This window comes from Chanodichthys erythropterus, chromosome 23, assembly GCF_024489055.1.
Source record: "Chanodichthys erythropterus isolate Z2021 chromosome 23, ASM2448905v1, whole genome shotgun sequence".
Lineage (NCBI taxonomy): Eukaryota > Metazoa > Chordata > Actinopteri > Cypriniformes > Xenocyprididae > Chanodichthys > Chanodichthys erythropterus.
Window position 1 is genome coordinate 24,361,101 of NC_090243.1, and position 22,990 is coordinate 24,384,090.

The following is a 22,990-nucleotide window of genomic DNA, read 5'->3' on the forward strand; positions in this document are numbered from 1 at the left end:
TCCCTTATAGCTCCAGTTTATCCTGTTTCTCCAGCGCCCCGTGACCCCAGAATACACACCCAGCCTGCTTCTCCCACTTCCTCAATCATTCTCGCCTCCGCTGATGTCCTTCTGCCTCTCTAGAGCTCCCATATGTATTGAAGACCAGTGTCTACAGGCCATCAGCTCCACCCAGCACTAGGCATGTGACGGTATCATATTTTTTATGTTGCGATTAAAGGCAGGGTAGGCAAAAAATTTTGTTCCAAATTTGTTTAAACTTTCTATATATATCCATGCATAATTAAAATGTAAGAATTCTGATAAAAAGAGTATAAAAATCGAGTGACTCTAGACCGTTTAATCTGTATTAAACACAGCTCATTATTTCCATCCGGGACGAAACATAGGATTGGTTTAGGCGACTGTCACTCTCTCGCAACCATGGCAACCACCCTTTTGATACACATGACCTGCCCACTTGCGCGCACACGTTTGATTTGGGGAATTCAAGAGGCATGGATCCTAGGAATACCAAAACAAGGGCAGAGAAACAGCAAGCAAAATTCACAGTTCCGGCCTATGCAGTTAGTGAAGGCAAACCAGGCAAAAAAAGGAAGACAGTAACAGTACACGAAAAGGCAATGAACAAAAAGTATTTGGATAAACAAAGAAATAAAACGCGAGTTAATATCGGCGTGGCTTTCCAGCGATGGCGAGAACTGATAGCAGGATTGTGCACAGTTTGCACTCATGCATCAATCGGCATTTATCATATATGCATCATATAACAGTGGCAGGTCCCGAGGCAGGCGCATATAACCACGGAAGGTCCCGAGGCAGGCGCGCAGAACCGTGGCAGGTCCAGTGGCAGCTCCCCCTGCCACGCAAAGATTTTACTCCCTCTCAACTGAGGGAACTCAAGGGGCTGAAAAGTGACTCCTTGATGGCTTTATTTCTGCTGGACAGGTAAATCTTTCTTTTTGTATTTTGATCATACATATTTTTTTGTTTATTTGTTCATGAAGCATGTGTCATTAGCACATGTAGCTGCGTAATATAGCTAACATAACATTACTCAGCGAGCCGTAGTAGAGACGATAAATAATCTATAGGCCTAGCTCAAGATGATAGCTATAGTGTTGAATTGTGCATAATTTTGCTTAAGATAACTAAATACATGTTTAACAGATAGTAGGCCTAACGTTACTCCGCATCTAGGAACTTTTCTTAGAACTATATTTACCCTCTGTCTAACTCTTTTACCATGTTCACCTGTAAGTTTACCTGCACGTTTTTTTCGCCTTTGTTTTGTTTTTATATTCTCTACCTATGTTTACTGATGTCTTTATCTTGTATCTGTGTGTGTCGTACACACTTTGTTGTATGTGTGTGTTATTATTTTGTGTCTGCAATGCAGTTGTGAGTTGATATTTGAGTGTATGTTACTCTGTTTATCTGTAGAACAACGTATATGTTATGAATCTTACACGAAATTCATCTTCATCACAGTGTAAATGATGGTAATGGAAAAATGTGTATCATGCAACCTGTTTTTAGCTTTGCCTTATAGATAACTAGCTCGTTAGCTAATCAAAAAATATATATTTTAAACTTTACCAATATCAATATGCTAGCTTGATAGTGAGTACTAAAATACATCTTGTTTGTTTATCTTCATAATTATAAAGTTATTTTTATTACATGTGATTCTGACATGATGTCACTACATGCACTGTGCTCCTTCCTCTCCGCTTGTCTCAGGTAAATAATGCGTCTTCCAGCTCAGTGGCCGGAGTCACGCGTTCATGCGTTTTGGGGGCGTGGCTTTGGAAGGAGCCCAGAAGGGAGGGGGTGGAGTGAATGGAAATAATGAGCTGTCTTTAAAACAGTCGTGAGAGGTCTACAGACACTCGATTTTTATACTTTCTTTTTCAGAGTACTGACATTTTAATTATGTATTGATATATAAATAAAGTTTAAACAAATTTTGAAAAAAAGTTTTTTTTATACATTTTTTGCCTACCCTGCCTTTAATTGCTGAAGCTTTTATCACGGTATACGGTATTATCAAGATACTGAAATAAATTGCAAAAAAAGTGTTGTCACAGTATAACAGGTTTAAGAACTATTTTTGTAATAACAAAAAGAACTCTGAATGTTTAAGTACAATACACAAAAAATATATAAAGTATATTTTCAAACAGATTAAAGTGCAAAAGTATTAGGCTATAAAGACAAATAATCAGAACTTTTCTAATCATTAGGGTATGTTTTAGTCCAGATTAAAATAGGAAAATGTTTAAGTGTGAAAATAAATAGTATTTAAGTATGAAGTATTTGGTGCTGTGATGAACAACATTGATATTACAAGAAACTGAATGGCTGTTTGAAAGCATTTTAAAAACTTCACTAGCGCAGCTGCTTTGTCTGTGGGGTTTCCGGGGTAACCGCTGCATTTCTGCTGTTCCATCAGCACCCTCTGCTGTCAGAGAGTGAACGTGCACTTTCATTTAACGCGTCTCCTTTCTGCTATGTGCTTCTCATGCACGTTGGGCTTGTTTACATCTGAGCGCGTGTCCCTTTGACGCCACATACTTACATATATTTACATATATTATATATATCTTCCAAGGGGTTTTTTCCCTCCTAGGACTTTTTTCCCAGTGCTAGCACGCTGGGTTTTTCTCCCAGGGGGTTTTTTCCACCCCTGGGAGTCAGCCGACATTGGCTTAATGTAGCACCATCTTGTATATGTTACATATTACCACGCTTGGTTGTACAGCTTATTTTTAAACACTTCCCTTTTTCTGTGCTTCTAATATGTAAAGCTGCTTTGAACAATTACCAATTGTAAAAGCGCTATATAAATAAATTTGACTTGACTTGACTTGACATACAGCGGTGTTGTGCATTTTATACGGTTGATGGGGAAAGTATTCTTAAATTATTTAAATAATTGGTAATAAATTGTTATTTACGGTATTTTGAAGTGCCCACGATAACAATATCGTGCATGTTCATTATCGTGATATATATCGCATTACCGAATATCGGCACAAGTCTACTCAGCACAGACGATCCGCTGGTTCCACGCCCATCGCTCCACCTCGACCTGTTGCCACTTCCGCTCCGCCTTGGCTCCTCTCTCCCTCGGCTCCACCAGAAACCATCGGCCATACGGCTTCCCTGGGGACCTTCGTCCCTCTGGCTCCACCTTGGTAAGCTGTCGACCTGCCTGCACCTTCGGCTCCATCTGGCTTCGACTTCATCCTCGGTCCTCAGCTCAGCCTGTCCTCTGGTTTTCCGGCTCCACCTCAGAGTCTTGTCACCGCGGTTCCACCTCAACTACCATCAACATCAAGTGGGCTCATCAGTTCCACCTGGTTCTCTTCAGCGGTGGTTTCTTCTCTGTCGGTCGTCCCCAGGGTGTATACTATCAAGTCGGGTACACCATGGTTCCTCCTGGGGCCTCGTCCTGGCCGGACTCTGGCATGTCATCTGGCTCCTCCTTCTCCTAGCTCCCCACTGGCTCCTCCCCCTATTTTTGCTATTTTCCCTTGCTCCGCGCCCTCCCTCCACAGTTGTACTCTGTTTTCTGCGTTGCGAGGACATGCCTTTCCAGAAGGGGGCAAACTGTTACATATGTAATCTGTTCTGTAGTTCTGCTTTCTGTGACCAAGTTCTCCTGACTTTGACATTATTTTCACCTGGTGTCTAGTTAAAGGTGCCCTAGATTCAAAAATTGAATTTATCTCGGCATAGTTAAATAACAAGAGTTCAGTACATGGAAAAGACATACATTGAGTTTAAAACCCCATTGTTTCCTCCTTCTTATATAAATCTCATTTGTTTAAAAGACCTCAAAAGAACAGGCGAATCTCGACATAACACCGACTGTTATGTAACAGTCGGGATCATTAATATGTATGACCCCAATATTTGCATATGCCAGCTCATGTTCAAGGCATTACACAAGAGCAGCCAGTATTAACGTCTGGATCTGCACAGCTGAATCATCAGACTAGGTAAGCAAGCAAGAACAACAGCGAAAAATGGCAGATGGAGCAATAATAACTGACATGATCCATGATATCATGATATTTTTAATGATATTTGTAAATTGTCTTTCTAAATGTTTCGTTAGCATGTTGCTAATGTACTGTTAAATGTGGTTAAAGTTACCCTCGTTTATTACTGTATTCACGGAGACAAGAGCCGTCTCCATTTTCATTTTTAAACACTTGCAGTCTGTATAATTCATAAACACAACTTCATTCTTTATAAATCTCTCCAACAGTGTGTAATGTTAGCTTTAGCCCCGGAGCACTATCAAATTAATTCAGAATCAAATGTAAACATCCAAATAAATACTAAACTTACGCGATTAGACATGCTGCATGACAAGCACTTTGTAAAGATCGATTTTGAGGGTTATATTAGCTGTGTGAACTTTTTTTATGTTGTTTAAGGCAAGCACGAGCTCTTGGGGCGTGGAGTACCAGATTTAAAGGGCCACACACCCTGAATCGGCGCATTTCTAATGATGCCCCAAAATAGGCAGTTAAAAAATTAATAAAAAAAATTTTGAACTGAAACTTCACAGACACATTCAGGGGACACATTAGACTTACATTACATCTTTTAAAAACATGTTCTTCGGCACCTTTAATTATCTCTTTAGTTCCCTTGTTTGATCCATGCTTATAAGTCATCAAGTCTCCCTCAGTGTTTGTTGGTTCTAATTTATTTTGGCATGTAATTCTTTCCTGTCTCCAATATATTTGTCACTAAAGTCTATTTCCTAGTGTCTATCTTCATCTTTGTGAGCTTTATTTCATGAAACGTTACAATAAAAGGTTTGATGCTCGGTTTGTTGTTGGCTTTAGTTTTAGTTCACTGGACATTAAGTGTACATTTCACAAGCATTTCTGTATTTAGTTCCATTTCAAGTTACTCAAGCACAAAAATCTTACTGACCTCAACCTTTTTTTTTTTTTCATTTTTGATATTTAATTGTTTTGTATTTCATAACTCTACCATATGCATCTATACAGAAACTGACTTTCACAAATCGTGGATCTGAGTTGAAGATACTTACAGCAGCTCCATCTTTCCCTGGATTTCCCTGAAAGACAAAAACAACCTTAATTCAGCATATATGTCCATTCTCTTGTGGTTTCAGCTCACTAAGAATATGAAGGATTACATGGAATCTGGGAGACGTGTGAACATTTGCTTATATGAAGGACATTTGTGAAGCGTGAGCGCTGCATTCTTCATCACGGTCCGGTCAGGGTTACTCACCGCCTGGCCGTCTTGTCCTGGTGCTCCTGGAGGTCCAGCCGGCCCCTGCGGACCCCGGGGCCCTGGTTCTCCTGGACTCAAAGGTATTCCAAGTGGACTGATGGGAGCTGGCGGTCCGGGCGGTCCAGGTGGTCCTTCTGGACCTCGATCTCCTTTTTCTCCTTTCTGCATAGTAATGACCTGTGAAACAACAACAGTCAACGGTTATTATGACAAGAGAAAGCGTGAAAGACAAGAGAATAAATCAGACTCTGTGACTCACATTTCTGTCTTGAGAGGCTCCCGCTGATCTGATAGGCTCTGAAAAACACAAACAGATATCATGATGGATCTGTTCCTGTCATACTTTAAATAACATAAATAAATGCAGCAGTAGCATATAAAAAATCAAATGATTTGCAGGCTCTTTGATTGCTTGCGATGTAAAACATCATCTAGTGAAAAAATTATTGCTCAAAAGACTATATGAAAGAAAGGGAAAATTGACATTTGACAATGTAAACGCTTGAATCGGTCTGCTGCGTTCACCTTTTGGGCTGTTGAGAAGCACGTCGTCCCCAGAGCTCTCTGCCCAGTCTTCATCATCTGTTTGCGTGTAGAATGTGGGAGTTTCAGTAGGTGGCGCTCTCACTGGACTGCTCTCAACATCCTCCGTCTGAACGGCAAATAACCAATGAAAATACATCAAACACATCTGGCAATCACAAAATAACCCTGTAGAAGTGAACAATCCATCACACAAACATTTAAAGACCCTGTGAAATCAAGATCTTGTGGCTTTTAAAGATAAATAGTAGCATATAAAATTTATATGACAAAAAATAATGCAAGGATATCATATGAATTTTTGGCCTAATATATATGCTATGTACAAAAAAGTGACAAACGCAATGCAAAAGCATCACTCAGCATTAGATGAGATTTCCCTGTTCCCCACAGCTTCTGTAAATGTGTTCGGTTGAATCTGTCTCCCCCTGCTGGACAGAGTCTGTATTCATCATCTGCTAATTGTGTGTGTGTGTGTGTGTGTGTGTGTGTGTGTGTGTGTGTGTGTGTGTGTGTGTGTGTGTGTGTGTGTGTGTGTGTGTGTGTGCTTTTGTTTATATTACATTGTGGGGACCAAATGTCCCCATGATGTAATATAAACCTGAGTTCACCTACATCGTGGGGACCAGCCAGCGGTCCCCACAATGTAAATGGGTTTATAAATCATATAGAATGAGTTTTTGTGAAAAAGTAAAAGTTTGCACAGTTTCCTGTGAGGGTTAGGTTTAGGGGTAGGGGCAGGGTAGGGGGATAGAATGTACAGTTTGTTCAGTGTAAAATGCATTGAAGTCTATGGAAAGTCCCCACAATTCACAAAAACAAACATGTGTGTGTGTGTGTGTGTGTGTGTGTGTGTGTGTGTGTGTGTGTGTGTGTGTGTGTGTGTTTATGCCTACACGGATGCCAGCAGAACTGATAGCTTTGAAGAGGACATGGAAAACAGGACTGTCCTCTTAAAACATTTTACTTTGAAACAAAAGAGTCTGCAAGGATAAACATCAAATGCTGCTGTCACTCACCATGGTATATTCTCTCTCTTCAAGCACTTTCTTCACTTGTGTCTCTGTGTCATCATAGATGTCATCACCGCTTCCGTAACCCGACTCCTGAAACAGCATTGAGACGCGGTTTATTTCCTGTTTATTTGTGATTCATTTTAGTTTTCTTTTTAATGCATTTGAAACCAAATCCATGATTTAAAAAACAGATTTACAATCCATTTGTTGTACTCCATAGCAAAACACCAATCTGCGCTGTGCAGCTGCAGCCACAGGAGGGCGCTATGACTCCACTGTACCAGTGACATCAGCACATACACACTGACACTTGTGCTGCAGGTGATAAAGTACAGGGTTTTGGGGTTTGGAAAAGCTTTTGAAGCATTAGAAACACACAGTCCAATCCATTTTGAATCAAACTATTTAAAGTAATGTAATATTAACCATTATCTAAAATATAATTAATCTAGCATAAAATATAGCTGTATTAGTTTCAAACACATCAAATGTCTTTTAAATTTGATCAAAAATACAATAAAAATTGTGAAATATTTTTAAAATGTAAATCAGCTGTTTTCTATGTGAATATATAGTAAAGTGTAATTTATTCCTGTGATCAAAGCTGAATTTTCAGCATCATTACTCCAGTCTTCAGAGTCACATGATCGTTCAGAAATCATTCTGATATGATGATTTGATGCTCAAGAAACATTTATGATTATTATCAGTGTTGAAAACAGTTCATGTTTTTGTGGAAACCATCATACATTTAATTTTTCAGGATTCTTTGATTAATATAAAGTTCAAAAGAACAGCATTTATTTGAAATAGAATCTTTTGTAACATTATAAATGTCTTTACTGCCACTTTTGATCAATTTAATGCATCCTTGATGAATTAAAATATTCATTTCTTTTTCTTTTTTTTTTATTTACTGACCCCAAATTTTTGGTGATATATGTCATAATTGTAACTTAATCTGTTGAAATTGTATATATATATATATATATATATATATATATATATATATATATATATATATATATATATACATATATACATATACACACAGTACAGTCCAAAAGTTTGGAACCACTAAGATTTTTAATGTTTTTAAAAGAAGTTTCGTCTGCTCACCAAGGCTACATTTATTTAATTAAATACAGTAAAAAACAGTAATATTGTGAAATATTATTACAATTTAAAATAACTGTTTTCTATTTAAATATATTTGACAAAGTAATTTATTCCTGTGATCAAAGCTGAATTTTCAGTAATTTGGCAGTAAAGACATTTATAATGTTGCAAAAGATTAGATTTCAGATAAACACTGTTCTTTTGAACTTTCTATTCATCAAATAATCCTGAAAAAAAATATTGTACACAAATATTTTGTACGATTGTACACATTAAATGTTTCTTGAGCAGCAGATCAGCATATTAGAATGATTTCTGAAGGATCATGTGACACTGAAGACTGGAGTAATGATGCTGAAAATTCAGCTTTGATCACAAGAATTAATTACTTTGTGAAATATATTCAAATAGAAAACAGTTATTTTAAATTGTAATAATATTTCACAATATTACTGTTTTTTACTGTATTTTTAATTAAATAAATGTAGCCTTGGTGAGCAGACGAAACTTCTTTTAAAAACAATAAAAAATATTAGTGGTTCCAAACTTTTGGACTGTACTGTATATATATATATATATATATATATATATATATATATATATATATATACATATATATATATATATATATATATACATACATACATACCATAGATATATTTATATCCTTTGTACATCACGACAGGAAATAAATATTTTCATTTTGTTTTCTATATTGATATTAATACAATCATAGTTATTATAAGAAAAGGCCTTATTCATATATTATATTTGACAAAAAGTGTTTTTCGTCTCTTTAAAAGTCCACAGTCGTACAGAACATCAGCACAGATGTGACGACACAACACACTCACGTAAGGCTCGTCCTCCTCGCACTGCTCGTTCGGCGCTGTGGGATCTGCCGTCAGAACCAGCTGCTGGATCGAGCCCTGAAGAGAGAGAGAGAGAGAGAGAGAGAGAGGTCATGCACTCATTTCTCCCAGAATTTAATCAGCCTGAAACTGATTATGAAATGAATGTGGAAACTCAGCCACTGCGGCTGTAAATCACAGTACATACACACACATCCACACAACACAACACACAGAAACACAACACCAATCCACTCCGCCAGAACTCGAGCACTGCTCACAATCTCAAGAGTAAACGTTTCATTCATCTGAGCATGAAAGGTCATCGTCAGTCCTGCTTTAAAGACTCATGTTTTCTCAAAGATCTAACGAGATGAAGTCCTGATTAACAGAGGCGAGGTTGGAGAGCTTCATGAGCAACACATCCAGAGGACAAGCACCTGTTTCCCATCCGCTACAGCTGAAAGTGTGGGAAAGAAAGTAAGGAAGGAAAGAAAGAAGGAAGACCTGATAGACTGCAAAAAGACCAACTATAATGCATCAAATTTCAAAATTTGGCTTAATTATTAAGAATTGTCATAAGCTATAGCGCCCCCTATCGCTGATGAGATGTGAGGCAAACCTTCATTAAAGATTATGATTTCACTTTTTTAACTTTAATTGGTGTGTAATGTTGCTGTTTGATCATAAACAACATCTGCAGTTACGACGCTCAAAGTTTAAAGAATTCTCTGTTTAAGGATTACATCGAGCTTCTTCCCAGGTTAGTGACATCACTAACCCTAAAATTTACATAATCCCCATGTTGAGCTGCTTTAGAGAAGAGGAAGAGTTGTTGTAGTAGAGTGTTGTTGTCATGCCGTCATTTTACGCGATGATTCGCACTTTAAATGTTAGTCTTTTCCTCACATGTATCGTAATGCTTCAGAAGACTTGGGATAAAGTTGCATGGTCTGATTTTACAGTATCATTTTTTGACATTTCCCATTTCTAGTTCACTTTAACTGTACTGTCAAATCTTTTGTTGATAAATAAAAATAAGACATTTTAAATTGGTCCTTGATTATGATTTCATTGTAATTTTGCTGTTTGATCATAAACAAAATCTGCAAAGTTGCAACGCTCAAAGTTCAATGCAAAGGAGATATTTTCTTTTACAGAATTCTCTTTATAAGGACTACAATGAGCTTCTTCCTGGGTTTGTGACATCACTAACCCTAACATTTACATAAACCCCGCCCCCGATAACACACAACAAAGGGGGCGGGGCCATGTTGGGCTGCTTTAGAGAAGAGGAAGAGTTGTTGTAATAGATTGCTGTTGTCATGCCGTCATTTTACGCCGGACTGCTTCACAAACGAGGGTCAATTCAACACAAAAGATGAACATGACGGCACATGCTAGTGGATGAGTTGAATCAACTCCACAGCAACTACATCAATTTATCCACTAACCATTCAGAAACGTCTAAAAGTTGTAACTTCTTCCTGAGTCTCTCCATCAGTGTCAACTCCGGTTTGAACAATGTAAGGCTGAACACTTTCCTCATTTTGGCTGCGTGAGATTCTCCAGCTTTGTTGTTGTTGAGCTGTTAAAGCTCCGCCCTCTTCTGGAAAGCAGCAGCTCATTTGCATTTAAAGGGACACACACAAAAACGGAGTGTTTTTGCTCACGCCCAAATAGGGGCAAATTTGACAAGATATAATAAATGATCTGTGGGGGATTTTGAGCTGAAACTTCACAGACACATTCTGGAGACACCAGAGACTTATATTACATCTTGTGAAAGGGGCGTTATAGGTCCTCTTTAACATTAGTTAATGCATTAGGCAGCCAGATTAAATAATAAATGATGATAATAATAATAAAGCGCTGACAAAACTGACATAGAAAACAATATGTAGGCTAGTGATAAATATTGTATCATGCAATCATTATATCATTAAAATCTAGACGTCCCCATCAGCTCAGATCTCTCACACGTCCACGGCGTCTGCTTCTCCATCAGTTCTGTTCATTTCAGACGAACATTGAGATCATTCATTCAAACATCTGATCAGCTCTGCTATCTTCTTCTATTGAAAGTGTGGTTTTCAGTTTCAAACTCATTCTAATGTGTTTGCCTGATGAAACAGGAGAACCGAATGAGAGCAAGCAAATGTTCCCATGATTATCTCCATAAAGCAGGAGAATCCAGTTCCAGAGATAAGAAGCAACACACTCCATCATTACGACAGTGAGGAGTTTCTGACTCTCTGATGTTTCTTGTAACTGGTTATAAAATCTACTCAAAACTTTTGGTTAAACTTCAAAAAGTTCATCTCCAGCAGTTTTCTCAAAGAGTGAACTTAGAATTGCTTAAGGTTTTCACTTAATAATTTAAATTATTTCAGTGTTCTGTAATTTTGTGAACATAAAACAAAAAAAACTAGTTCATATGATTGGATGGTGTATTTATAGAGTCACGTGAAACTGTTTTACAGACGGACTGCAGCTGTACGAGCCATTGCTGTCAAACACTCGTTTATTCAGACGGACAGATGAACAGCCTGCAATGTTGACTCAGCAAATGCAACTTACATCCACACACTCAACAGTCTCCGGCCGCCCACACACACACACACACAAACACACACACACACACACACATGTGCTTGTTTGTGTCTCTGTTGCTGGAGCATTTGTGTATAAACAGTAAAGCACTCTGATCCACAGAAAAATCAGCCACTAAACTGATTAACTCTAAACAAAAGATGGAAAACATCCATTACATTGGACAAAAAGCATCCAAGTCTCACATCCCGGTAGAAACATGTAATGACAGGATGTTTCTGCAAAGCAAAACACTATAAACCTAGACAGAAATTCTGCACCAATAGTCACAATTTCTCAAGTAAATGTGTCCTTGCTAGACAATAAAGATACGCAGTAACACTTTATTTCGAAGGTCCCCTTTAGGCATTCTGTTGACCATAAGTAACGTCGCACCTACATGTCTACTAACTCTCATTAGACCGTTAGGTTATGGTTCGGATTAGTAGAATAAGTTGACAGGTAGTTGCAAAGTTACTCACAGTTAATAAAATGTCTGAAGGCCTTAAAATAGTCCAAATAACTGAATATAAAACATCAGAACTGAACTCAAACACTGCTGGTCATGTGATTTCAAAATGTAGAATTAAAATAGCTTCTGATATGACTGTCACCATTGCATATCACTTTAAACATAAAACCGAACATAAAGTTAGGTTTGAAACATTTTTAAGTGAAATAAAGTGTACTGGAAACGTGTATATTCCACAGCAGATTGAGAACTGACATTCTATGAACACATGAGGCGGAGATGAAGACTGTTCGGCCAACGACTGCATCAGAGCTATGAAACAACGACAGCACAGCTAATGCAGTCTGATTTATAAACTCTGAGAGTAGGCCAATCCTGCTGTGTGTGTGTGTGTGTGTGTGTGTGTGTGTGTGTGTGTGTGTGTGTGTGTGTGTGTGTGTGTGTGTGTGTGTGTGTGTGTGTGTGTGTGTGTGTGTGTGTGTGTTCTGTCTCTTGGCATGTACACTGAACTACAGGGAGACAGCCGTGTGTCTGGCCTCGTTTCCAAACATATTCATCTGGTCAACAAAAAAGAATGAAAGATCGCATTTTGCAACCACTTAACACAACTGTTATGCATTTTTTAGTCTCCAAAGCAGGATTTTTGACTACCAGCATGAAGTCTGGTGCACACTGTAGATGTTTCTAGCCAAAAATGGACTGATGGATGAAGTCCTTCCTATGTCTAGTTACTGTTTTGCTTTATCTAATACTGTGTCTTAATTAGACGTGATGCGATTCCAGCAACAAACAATCTGTCTGACCAAACTCACAGCCAATTAAGAGACAGTGTGGGCGGAGTCTCTCTGCAAGTGCACTGCAATCACAACCAAATCAATCAAAACTCACAGCCAATCAGAAGAGCGTGTGGGCGGAGTCTCTATGCAAACGCACTGCACTCGCAACCAAAACAATCAAACCTCACAGCCAATCAGAAGAGCATGTGGGCGGAGTCTCTCTGCAAGCACACTGCAATCACAACCAAATCAATCAAAACTCACAGCCAATCAGAAGAGCGTGTGGGCGGAGTCTCTCTGCAAGCACACTGCAATCACAACCAAATCAATCAAAACTCACAGCCAATCAGAAGAGCGTGTGGGCGGAGTCTCTATGCAAACGCACTGCACTCGCAACCAAAACAATCAAACCTCACAGCCAATCAGAAGAGCATGTGGGCGGAGTCTCTCTGCAAGCACACTGCAATCACAACCAAATCAATCAAAACTCACAGCCAATCAGAAGAGCGTGTGGGCGGAGTCTCTATGCAAATGCACTGAACTCGCAACCAAATCAATCAAACCTCACAGCCAATCAGAAGAGCATGTGGGCGGAGTCTCTATGCAAACGCACTGCACTCGCAACCAAATCAATCAAACCTCACAGCCAATCAGAAGAGCATGTGGGCGGAGTCTCTCTGCAAGCACACTGCACTTGCAACCAAATCAATCAAAACTCACAGCCAATCAGAAGAGCATGTGGGCGGAGTCTCTCTGCAAGCACACTGCACTTGCAACCAAATCAATCAAAACTCTCAGCCAATCAGAAGAGCATGTGGGCGGAGTCTCTCTGCAAACGCACTGCACTAGCAACCAAATCAATCAAAACTCACAGCCAATCAGAACAGTGTGTGGGCGGAGTCTCTCTGCAAGCACACTGCAATCACAACCAAATCAATCAAAACTCACAGCCAATCAGAACAGTGTGTGGGCGGAGTCTCTCTGCAAGCACACTGCAATCACAACCAAATCAATCAAAACTCACAGCCAATCAGAAGAGCATGTGGGTGGAGTCTCTCTGCAAGCGCACTGCACTAGCAACCAAAACCTTTTGATTTATTTCCAAGATCTAAGGTGAATTATCCATTTTCTGTCTCTAGTCACTGTATACTTGCATTGCATGGAAAAGAGCAGCTTGGACACTGTGCTAAACATCTTCTTTTGTGTTTTATGTAAGAAAGAAAGTCATACAAGTTTGAAACAGCATGATCAGAGTAACTGAAGAAGTTTTGTTTTGAATGAACTATCCTTTAAAAGTGTTTTCTTCCTTTTTGAGAGTAGAGGACAGGGGGAAAACATAAATTCATGCACTTTAGGATCCAAAGAGGGGAAAAAAATTAAAATACAAGTCAATTCTCATGTCTCCAGTCGTATAAGACTGCCACGTTGTCGGTCTTGTGGCGAGGCTGATGTTGTCCAATGTTGTTCAGAATGTGAACGAGCCACAAATCAATGTCTTGGCATCTCTGCTGTGAGCGGCGACGGTTATATGGCACATCTGTGTCATGACGTATCTTGAACTGCTTGTGTTAATGTATGCACTTTCATTGGTTTAGAGACCATGCATGTCAATAATTGTTTTCATTTATGAAAAAAACAACCATGCACAACCATGATCATCCCAACATTCCTGTAATAAACTGTTTAATGTGCTATGTAAGTTTATTGTGGTTTATAGTATTATACAGTGAGGAAGTTCAGTTTAAAGATAATCAGACACAAGCCAGTCTACACTACAGGATCTACTATGAAGAAGCTGCATTGAGTTCAACAGCCTCTATCGGGTTAGTGAAACAGAGAGATATGATCATTAAACATTTTAGCTTTGTTCCAAACCTTGTAAGCAGCCAAACCAGGGCATTAAATGCATTTATCCATAAATATCTCATGTAATAATGATACAAATCCAGCATCGAAGCGAGTGATTTGGGTGACTCGCCAGCCCAATCACCGCATTTTGAGGAGTTAGTGGAGGATGTCACTCGTGCCATGTGCACTCCAGTGCTTCCTTTAATCAGCTTCACAACCTCCAGGTCAACGTTTGCCATTCTTTCAGGATCTCCACACTTCATCCAGGCTTTCGAGTCCCACGGTTCATAATTATTCCTCTATCGGGGGACTCAAGAGAACAGGGTTGAAGAGATGTTGGCATCTTAACTATCCGCTGATGCTGCATCATCCCTGAAAGCCCTGGCATTGCCCACCAAGACTTGCCACACAACATCATCACTGGTGGGCAAGGCATATATGGCAGCAGGCCAGACCTTACAGGCGTATCAGGCTGACCTGCTGAGGGACTTAGACGAGGGTGAAGGTGTGGGGCCTGGGGCAGTGGCCGTACTGCCCAGCCCGAGTTTTGTTTTCAGGACTGGTAGCCCTCTTAGACGGCCTCCCGTGTGAGATTCCCATCAGGAGGGACCTCCGAACACAGGTAGGAGGCTCAATATTTCACCCTCGGCCAGAGATGTGGAAACTGTGGGTCTGGCCTTTGAGGGGGATCAGCTCCTAAACACAGGTCTCTCTCTCCTCCACAAGGAAACTTTATGCTCTGAAATAGAGAGTATTCACTTTATGGGGTAGGAGGTATCTATTTGACCCAGTTAACTGCCCGGTGGCTTCAGTGCTGGAGTTCTTCCAAGACCGTTTATCTGCTGGTCTTTCAACATCCACATTGAAGGTGTACATGGCGGCCATATCTGCCTTTCATGCACCATTAGATGGTCATCTCTAGGGAGACACCATCTTATGAATCGTTTCCTCCTTGGTACCTCCTTGAGGATGAGGCCTATGGCTCAAGTCAGAATTCCAACCTGGGATCTTATTGTAGTTTTGGAAAAGTTATCCTTGGCACTCTTTGAGCCATTGGACACGGCATCTGACAAATGTATGGCTTTAAAGATGGTGTTTCTGTTAGCGATCACATCCCTTAAGAGAGTTGGTGACTTACAAGCTCTGTCAGTTGCCCCTCCTGTCTGGAGTTTGCTCCGGTTGGAGTTGGAGACCTGGTTATGTACCTAAAGTACCCACTAATGTGGCCCGGTTTGTAGTCCTTCAGGCCTTTCTTCCTCCTCATGTGTCGGCTGATCATGAGAAGCTACAATTTCTCTGCCCTGTTAGGGCACCTAGAGGTGTATGTAAGAAGGTCCTCTCAATGGAGAAAAATGTATCAATTGTTGGTATGCTTCAGGCCCAAACCTACCAAACCTACTATAAGCAGATGGATTGTCAAGGCTACTTAAGTATGGCATCTTCTAAGGCTTTCCTGCAGGGGGCATCCCTCCAACATATATGTCATGCAGCGGGGTGGTCCTCCCCGCACACCTTTAAAAGGTTCTATAGCCTGGACCTGCCGGCCACTCCGGGGTCCCAAGTGCTCATGTCCTGAGCTGTACCTTAATTGCTTCACACCAGGACAGACATTTTGTCAACATGGCAACGTGGGTATATCATCCCCAAAAGTGTCGTAATACGGGAGTGGCTTGCTTCAGTCGATCAGATGTCTAAAACAGCTGTGATGCCGGCTCCTTTTATAGATTCTGCATTCTGTCAGCACACATCACGGGATGACGTTGCACCAATCAGAATTGGACTAAGTTGCACACGTGCTTCAGGAGTGCTTACGCTGAAGGGATTCACCAAAGTTTCGTAATATGAAGCAGTGTCTCGTTCCCTCAAACCATGGTTACATGCATAACCTGAAACGATCAGTTTCCAATTTAAATATGTTTTTATTTCATAATAATTTAATGGTTAAACAAAAAGCATGGATGAATCACCAGGGGGCAGAAGATGCCATTAGTTCATGTCAGTTCAGATCCATTAAACCAGGGATGGACAACTCCGATCCTGGAGGGCCAGTGTCCAGCAGAGTTTAGCTCCAACCCTAATCAAACACACCTGAACCAGCTAATCAAGGTCTTTAGGATTAGTAGAAAGTTATAGGCAAGTGAGACACTGGCCCTCCAGGACCGGAGTTGTCCATCCCTGCATTAAACAATGTGAACTTTTGATTTAGTGATAATTTTTGTGACTAATATAATAGTAAATGTTGAAAATCATATTAGCTAAGATATTTTTTTATTTTTTATTGTTAGTTCATGTTAACTAATGTTAACAAATGAAACCTTATTGTGAAGTGTTGCCAAAATCAACCTTGAGTGTTTAGTTGAGTTTCTAGTGCTCTCCGCTCGGATATTTATTCCTAAAACAAGTGCTTCAAATAACCAAAGCTTCAGCTCTAGAAGGCAAGAGTTTGGATCAGAACTGGTGTGTAAATACTCCTTCCCAACAAAAGCCATCAGGTAGAAACTCACCACAAATCGCTCCAGCCGAGTTCCTCCAGCATTCCCGATGAAGATGCCGGAGCTGGGCTGGAAGGAGAGTCTGTCATGACTCCGGCGGAAGGCCACGCGATGGTGCTCCTCACAGTCCATGTACAGCTTCACCTCTTCTCCCTGAACGGCCAGTGTAAATCTGGCCCATCGTCCCGTCAGCTCACTCATCTTGAACGAAGCCGCCTCCTGTGTGTGTGCGTCGCCGGGTTCGCTGTAGTAAAGAACCACACGCTGCGATCCATCCTCCACCGGCGCCAGCGCCACCCCCAGCTGAACGACCTTCTGTAGGGCGTCAGTGATGGCGAACAGGACTCCTCCACGCCGAGTGATGGGTTTGGCCGTGACGATGATGGCGAAGTCGCGGAAGAACGGGTCAGGGATGAAGGAGCGAGTGAGGCGGCCCACGTTAGCATCCGGCCCGAAGCTGTACGCAGGGAAGCCCTCGAAGCCAGTGATGAAGGCGACCGAAGGAGGCAACGGCACACCGATGAGCTCCGTCAGGTCCAGCTGCCCGCTAGAGCCATTTTCTGCACAGAAACAGACCGAGAGCAAATAACATATTAATACAGGGCCATTCTACAACCTCAAGCCACAATAATAAAATAATAAGCCTAGGTGAATATGTTGAGCTGTGGTGCTTGTTTAAGCTAAATCTGCATGCAATCTCTGAATTTTCAGCATCATTACTCCAGTCTCACATGGTTCTTCAGAAATCATTCTAATATGCTGATTTGCTGCTCAAGAATCACTTCAGATTATTATCAACAGTTGCTTGAGGAATCAGAGTTTGACTCCAGCTTTTCCGATCCCATCCACAGACAATGCATGCTTTACAAAACAAAATAAGATACATTATTATAAGCTCCTGTGTAAAAGTATCTTTCCTTCTCTAGCATTTCTTCAAAGTCTCAGTCCAGCTAATTCATCTCAAAATTATATTCACTCCATGCATTTTCCTGTTTATGTGCTGAGAGGCAGCCAACAGTCCTGCAGTTTTATTACCACACACACTTTATCCGGGGTTGTAAACTCCCTCCAGGCCTCCCTGCAGGTCCTACATCTTCATTCCTCTCCACATCAATCGGCTTCTGTTTCGAGGAAAGAACTCTGTTTCCTTTGCAGATGAGAAACCAAAACAGCCCCATATGACCAGAACTAATGTACCAGACCCTAATCACAGATCAGCATCATTTACATTTAACTAACAACCTGAGCACATCAAACAAAAGCCTTATCAGCAGATGCTTGAATCATAAGTCCTCGTCACTGCTGAAGACCTGGATCCACACACATGGTCTTGATTAGAGTCGAGGAGACCTGCACAAACAATTGCAAGCTCTGTAACGAAACACAATCATCTGGAAGCTGTTAGAGTGGGCTAATAGAACTGCTGCGAAGAACGTGCCTGTAAATTTGGACTTGTACCTTGAGGGCACACAACAACCCAAATTAAGATCCACCACTGCTGTCTAACTCACACTACAACTTAAAGATAGAACTATGGATTTCTGCTAGTATACTAATGCTAAAGTATACTAATGCCAAGTCAAAAAGCATTCTGTCCCAAATGGAGTTAAGGAATTCCCATTTCAGGTTCATTAGCTATGTTTACATCCAAAGCGGCGAACTTATGCGCAAAATTGGAATATCGCTTGGAATATCTGGTTTTAAAAAAATCGTCACTTCATGGGATATTGGTGCAAAATATCAGAATAAAAAATGGATGAGGCTGCAATCTGGCTCTTTTTCACTCCATCATAAACGAGTTGCATCTCAGAGTGACGAAAGACAAAAAAAGCAGTCACATTCTTTTGCATTCGGATGCTGGTGTTTGGGAACGCAATCATGTGAGACACTTCTGGAGGGAATTAAATCAAATCATTCTGATGACAGACTTTGGCTCAGGAGTTTCAGAACAACCAAACCAACATTTGAGTTGGTCCGCTGGATAGTTATCCAATCACAGCCTCTGCTGAGGCAGTCACCTGGGGTTTTGAGGGATTTATTCGGTAAATGTGTTGTAGTTTGGATGGAAACAGCTATTGTTAAGACTGTTTTAATTAATGATATAAAACAATCTAAACACAAATTTATAAGTTAGTGCTTATACACAAGATTTCACTGCAGCTGGGCTCAATAAAAGCAATAAAGAGACTATTAAGTCAGAAAGCTGGCAATGGGACCACATTGACACCAAATCCAGCTTTGGTTACGGTCACTGAAGAGTTAGACTTGTATATGATCAGACGCAGTGTGCACACAGGAACACATATAGACCTACATTTTATCCTAACATCATGATGTTGGGAACAATTCATGTTCATGTTGTTAGTCAACAACACAAATGCTGAATTTCAGCTCAGAGACTCGCTGGACTCAACATCTGCAGGGTGTAGCTGACGCCCGCTTGAAACCAGGATTCCAATCAAGGTCGGGATCTTGACTCCAACACAACTATATACACCAGTGAGAAGCACGAGAGAATGGTACGTTTAGATGAGAAAAGGATATTGCAGGTCAGGTATCATGTTCAGGATTATTGTTTGGAAGTTCAAACATGTAGGGCGGAACTTTTATCTGTCAGTTGTCGATTGGATTGTGAAAAAGGAGAGTAAACCAAATCAGATGTGAAGCAGATTATTATGTAAAAAATATTTTTTTCTTTTATGAAGAGGAAGTAAAAGGCATTATGATGTGCACTTGAATGGTTATGTGATTTTTTTTCCTATTTACATGCATGAATTAATGCAAAGCTTTGAGACTTGTATGCATCTTGGTGTAAATGTTTAGGTGCACAATCTTATGCCAATAACGCTTAATAACCATCATGTAAGGTCAGGTCAGTGTTGCATGTAAACACTCTCAATAATGACACCAATAATCTGTTCATAATTTATTGACATGCGCAAATTTGGTCGTTCATGAATCAAAGACTCTATAGATGATCCCAGTTTTGCCAGTCAGTTGTGCAACTAGTGGAAACACTTAGCAAGTATAAAGACATTTGAGCATTTATTGCACTTTTATGAACAGAGAGGTGACTCCAGAGCAGATGTGCCGACAGCTGAGTGGCCTGAGGATCGGACAATCCAAGGCTTCTGGATGAATGGATGAAGGTTTGAGTTATTGAGCGCCTAGTGTGTCGAGGTCAATGTCAGGATGAGTAACAAGGAGCACATTATTGCTTATTTGGAATGTTATCCGTGGAATGGACCAAAGGTTGAAGGCCTGTCTGTGGGCAGATGTGTTTATCACATGACCACAGGACTCAAAACCACCAGACGAGCTGATCATCATGGCTCCCAGTAGTGATTTTTTGGAGCGCATTACAGTATATGAAGTGACTGTGGAAATGAGCAAAGGCAGCAGAATGAAGGGATCTCAGCAGTCCAAAATGAGGTATTCAATTTGGCAAACCAGCTGATTTTGGGAGGAGTGTTAAGTCATTATTCAGTGCCCTGAATCGAAAGAGCGTTCCCATGAGCCTCGAGCTGAATGAACGGCATGCCTTCCGTCATCCGTGAGGATTGTCACTTGATGAACACCAAATGTATAACAATTCATGAGTAAGTATAGCATATAAAATAAGTGAATAAAAGTCCAATGAGCAAAACAGCATATGTTTTTGGTAAAATTTGGCGAATCGTACTGTTTATTATGGGTTTAGCAACGCTGACCTTCGCTTCAGGACAAAGAGAGACGAAGCCAAATCGGCCTTATCACAGTCTGAACGATTATGAACTTCTGCCACTCCCTTCAGAAACCAGCTCAAGAGTCAATGCCAACCAGAAATATCTGCCATTTACCAGCATTTCCCTTCTTCACCCACTTTAATCCAGACACAAATAGTGGATTTCCTTCCAGCAGCCTTTGATTTCAGAGTGTGCTCAGTAGGGAATCGGTGAAAGTGTTATCGTCAAAGATTATGATTATTTGAACAAATTCTAGCACTTATTCAAAGAACTAGAATCACAGATTACAGATGCTGTAAAATCTGTGAAATGATTGGCTGCAATGACATTTCAATCACACACTGTACTACTACAGGGCTAAAGAACAAACACACACAGCTTTCATTTCTACCACCAAGGCATAAACAAGCATGCATTCTGGGATGTCTGTGGTTTTATACATTGCTGAGGTTGACTTTTCCAGCGAGGAGCTCAATGAAGCCCCAGTCAGCCTTGAGTTTCAATGAACTTTCACATAATAACATTACTAGGAGAGCAAACTAATTCAACACACATGTTCCATACGGCCTCTGCTTTATCATGACTGCGTCATAAATTAGCAACAGTTACAGAATACCAACAGTAAAACTCATGGAAAATGAAAAGTTGTTAAATGACGTCATTCACAGAGACCTAATCTAATATACTAGCAGAGTTTCTCAGAGACTGATAATAAAGTATCCACTATTAAGTTCAGACAAACCACTGAGCATCAGCATCTCTTCTCTTCTCTGATGACGAGGGCGGAGCAACCTGTCACTCACATGAGATCCACCAATAGCAAACCACAACTATCCAATCAGTTCCCCAACGGCAAAATGAAGCCTTGGATATACATCACAATAGAGAAGAAAAGTCTTCCCTTTCATAGAAATAGCAGTTTTGACATATTTATCCATTTTTAGTGCATCACAAATCCTACGGTTTTACCTTTCAGAATCAATTGGTGTAATGCTTTTGCCTGGAAGTGTGAATGAGAAGGCTAATTATTTTCATATTTTCTGAAGAAAATGTATTGCTGACATTATATCAGGTGGTTGCGAGGGTCGTTGATATGCAGTTGCTAATAGATTTTATGTAGTTGCTACTGTTCTGGATGGTTGTTATAGTGGCCCAAATCAAAAGTGCCAGTTTAAGTGCCAGTTTTCTAGAACCACGAATGAGAGTCAAATTTAGGAAAATATTGCAAAGTTTAGCAGTTCCTCCAAAACAACGCCTCATGAAATGTCATTTATGACGTCTGCTGTCGTATGGGATAATAACACACTTTGTGTTCATTGGATGTGAAATCACTCACTGAATGGCAGTTCTGTGCAAAACTGTGCCATTCTGACAAATAAATGGCCTTTAACTGGAAAAAAGGATGGACAGTCACTCAGATCACATGACCATTGGACCAGCAGCAGACCTGATGAGCACAAGCATGTGAATCAGTGTGAACGCCACACAATCACAAGTGCAATCTGAAGAGCATCTTGTTACGAGTTTACATCTCGCAATTCTGACTTTATATCTCGCAGTTCTGACTTTATATCTCACAATTCAGACTTTATATCTCACAATTCTGACTTTATATCTCACAATTCTGACTTTATATCTCGCAATTCAGACTTTATATCTCACAATTCTGACTTTATATCTCACAATTCTGACTTGATATCTCGCAATTCTGACTTTATATCTCGCAGTTCTGACTTTATATCTCACAATTCAGACTTTATATCTCACAATTCTGACTTTATATCTCACAATTCTGACTTTATATCTCGCAATTCAGACTTTATATCTCACAATTCTGACTTTATATCTCACAATTCTGACTTTATATTTAGAAATTCTGACTTTATATCTCGCAATTCTGACTTTACATCTCGCAATTCTGACTTTATAACTCGCAATTCTGACTTTATATCTCGCAATTCTGACTTTATATCTCGCAATTCTGACTTTATATCTCGCAATTCTGACTTTATATCTCGCAATTCTGACTTTATAACTCGCAATTCTGACTTTATATCTCGCAATTCTGACTTTATATCTCGCAATTCTGACTTTATATCTCGCAATTCTGACTTTATATCTCGCAATTCTGACTTTATATCTCGCAATTCTGACTTTATATCTCGCAATTCTGACTTTATAACTCGCAATTCTGACTTTATATCTCGCAATTCTGACTTTATATCTCGCAGTTCTGACATCATATCTCGCAATTCTGACTTTATATC

The 22,990-nt window shown here is 40.1% G+C and overlaps 1 protein-coding gene across 6 annotated transcripts in view; it reads right to left on the bottom strand.

Moving 5' to 3' along the window:
- col15a1a (collagen, type XV, alpha 1a) overlaps window positions 1–22,990 on the bottom strand; it is a 98,904-nt gene that overhangs the window by 43,358 nt on the left and 32,556 nt on the right. For 5 of the 6 annotated variants that reach the window (XM_067378068.1, XM_067378070.1, XM_067378069.1 and 2 more), the window contains exons 3-9: window positions 17,011–17,558; window positions 8,822–8,896; window positions 6,852–6,938; window positions 5,815–5,941; window positions 5,549–5,586; window positions 5,287–5,466; window positions 5,081–5,107 (exon numbers count right to left, since the gene is read on the bottom strand). In XM_067378068.1, the coding sequence (XP_067234169.1) occupies window positions 5,081–5,107; window positions 5,287–5,466; window positions 5,549–5,586; window positions 5,815–5,941; window positions 6,852–6,938; window positions 8,822–8,896; window positions 17,011–17,558 (1,082 nt within the window). Of the gene's footprint in view, window positions 1–5,080; window positions 5,108–5,286; window positions 5,467–5,548; window positions 5,587–5,814; window positions 5,942–6,851; window positions 6,939–7,045; window positions 7,079–8,821; window positions 8,897–17,010; window positions 17,559–22,990 lie in introns of those variants that run through there. The other variant, XM_067378072.1, reaches the window with a different exon arrangement.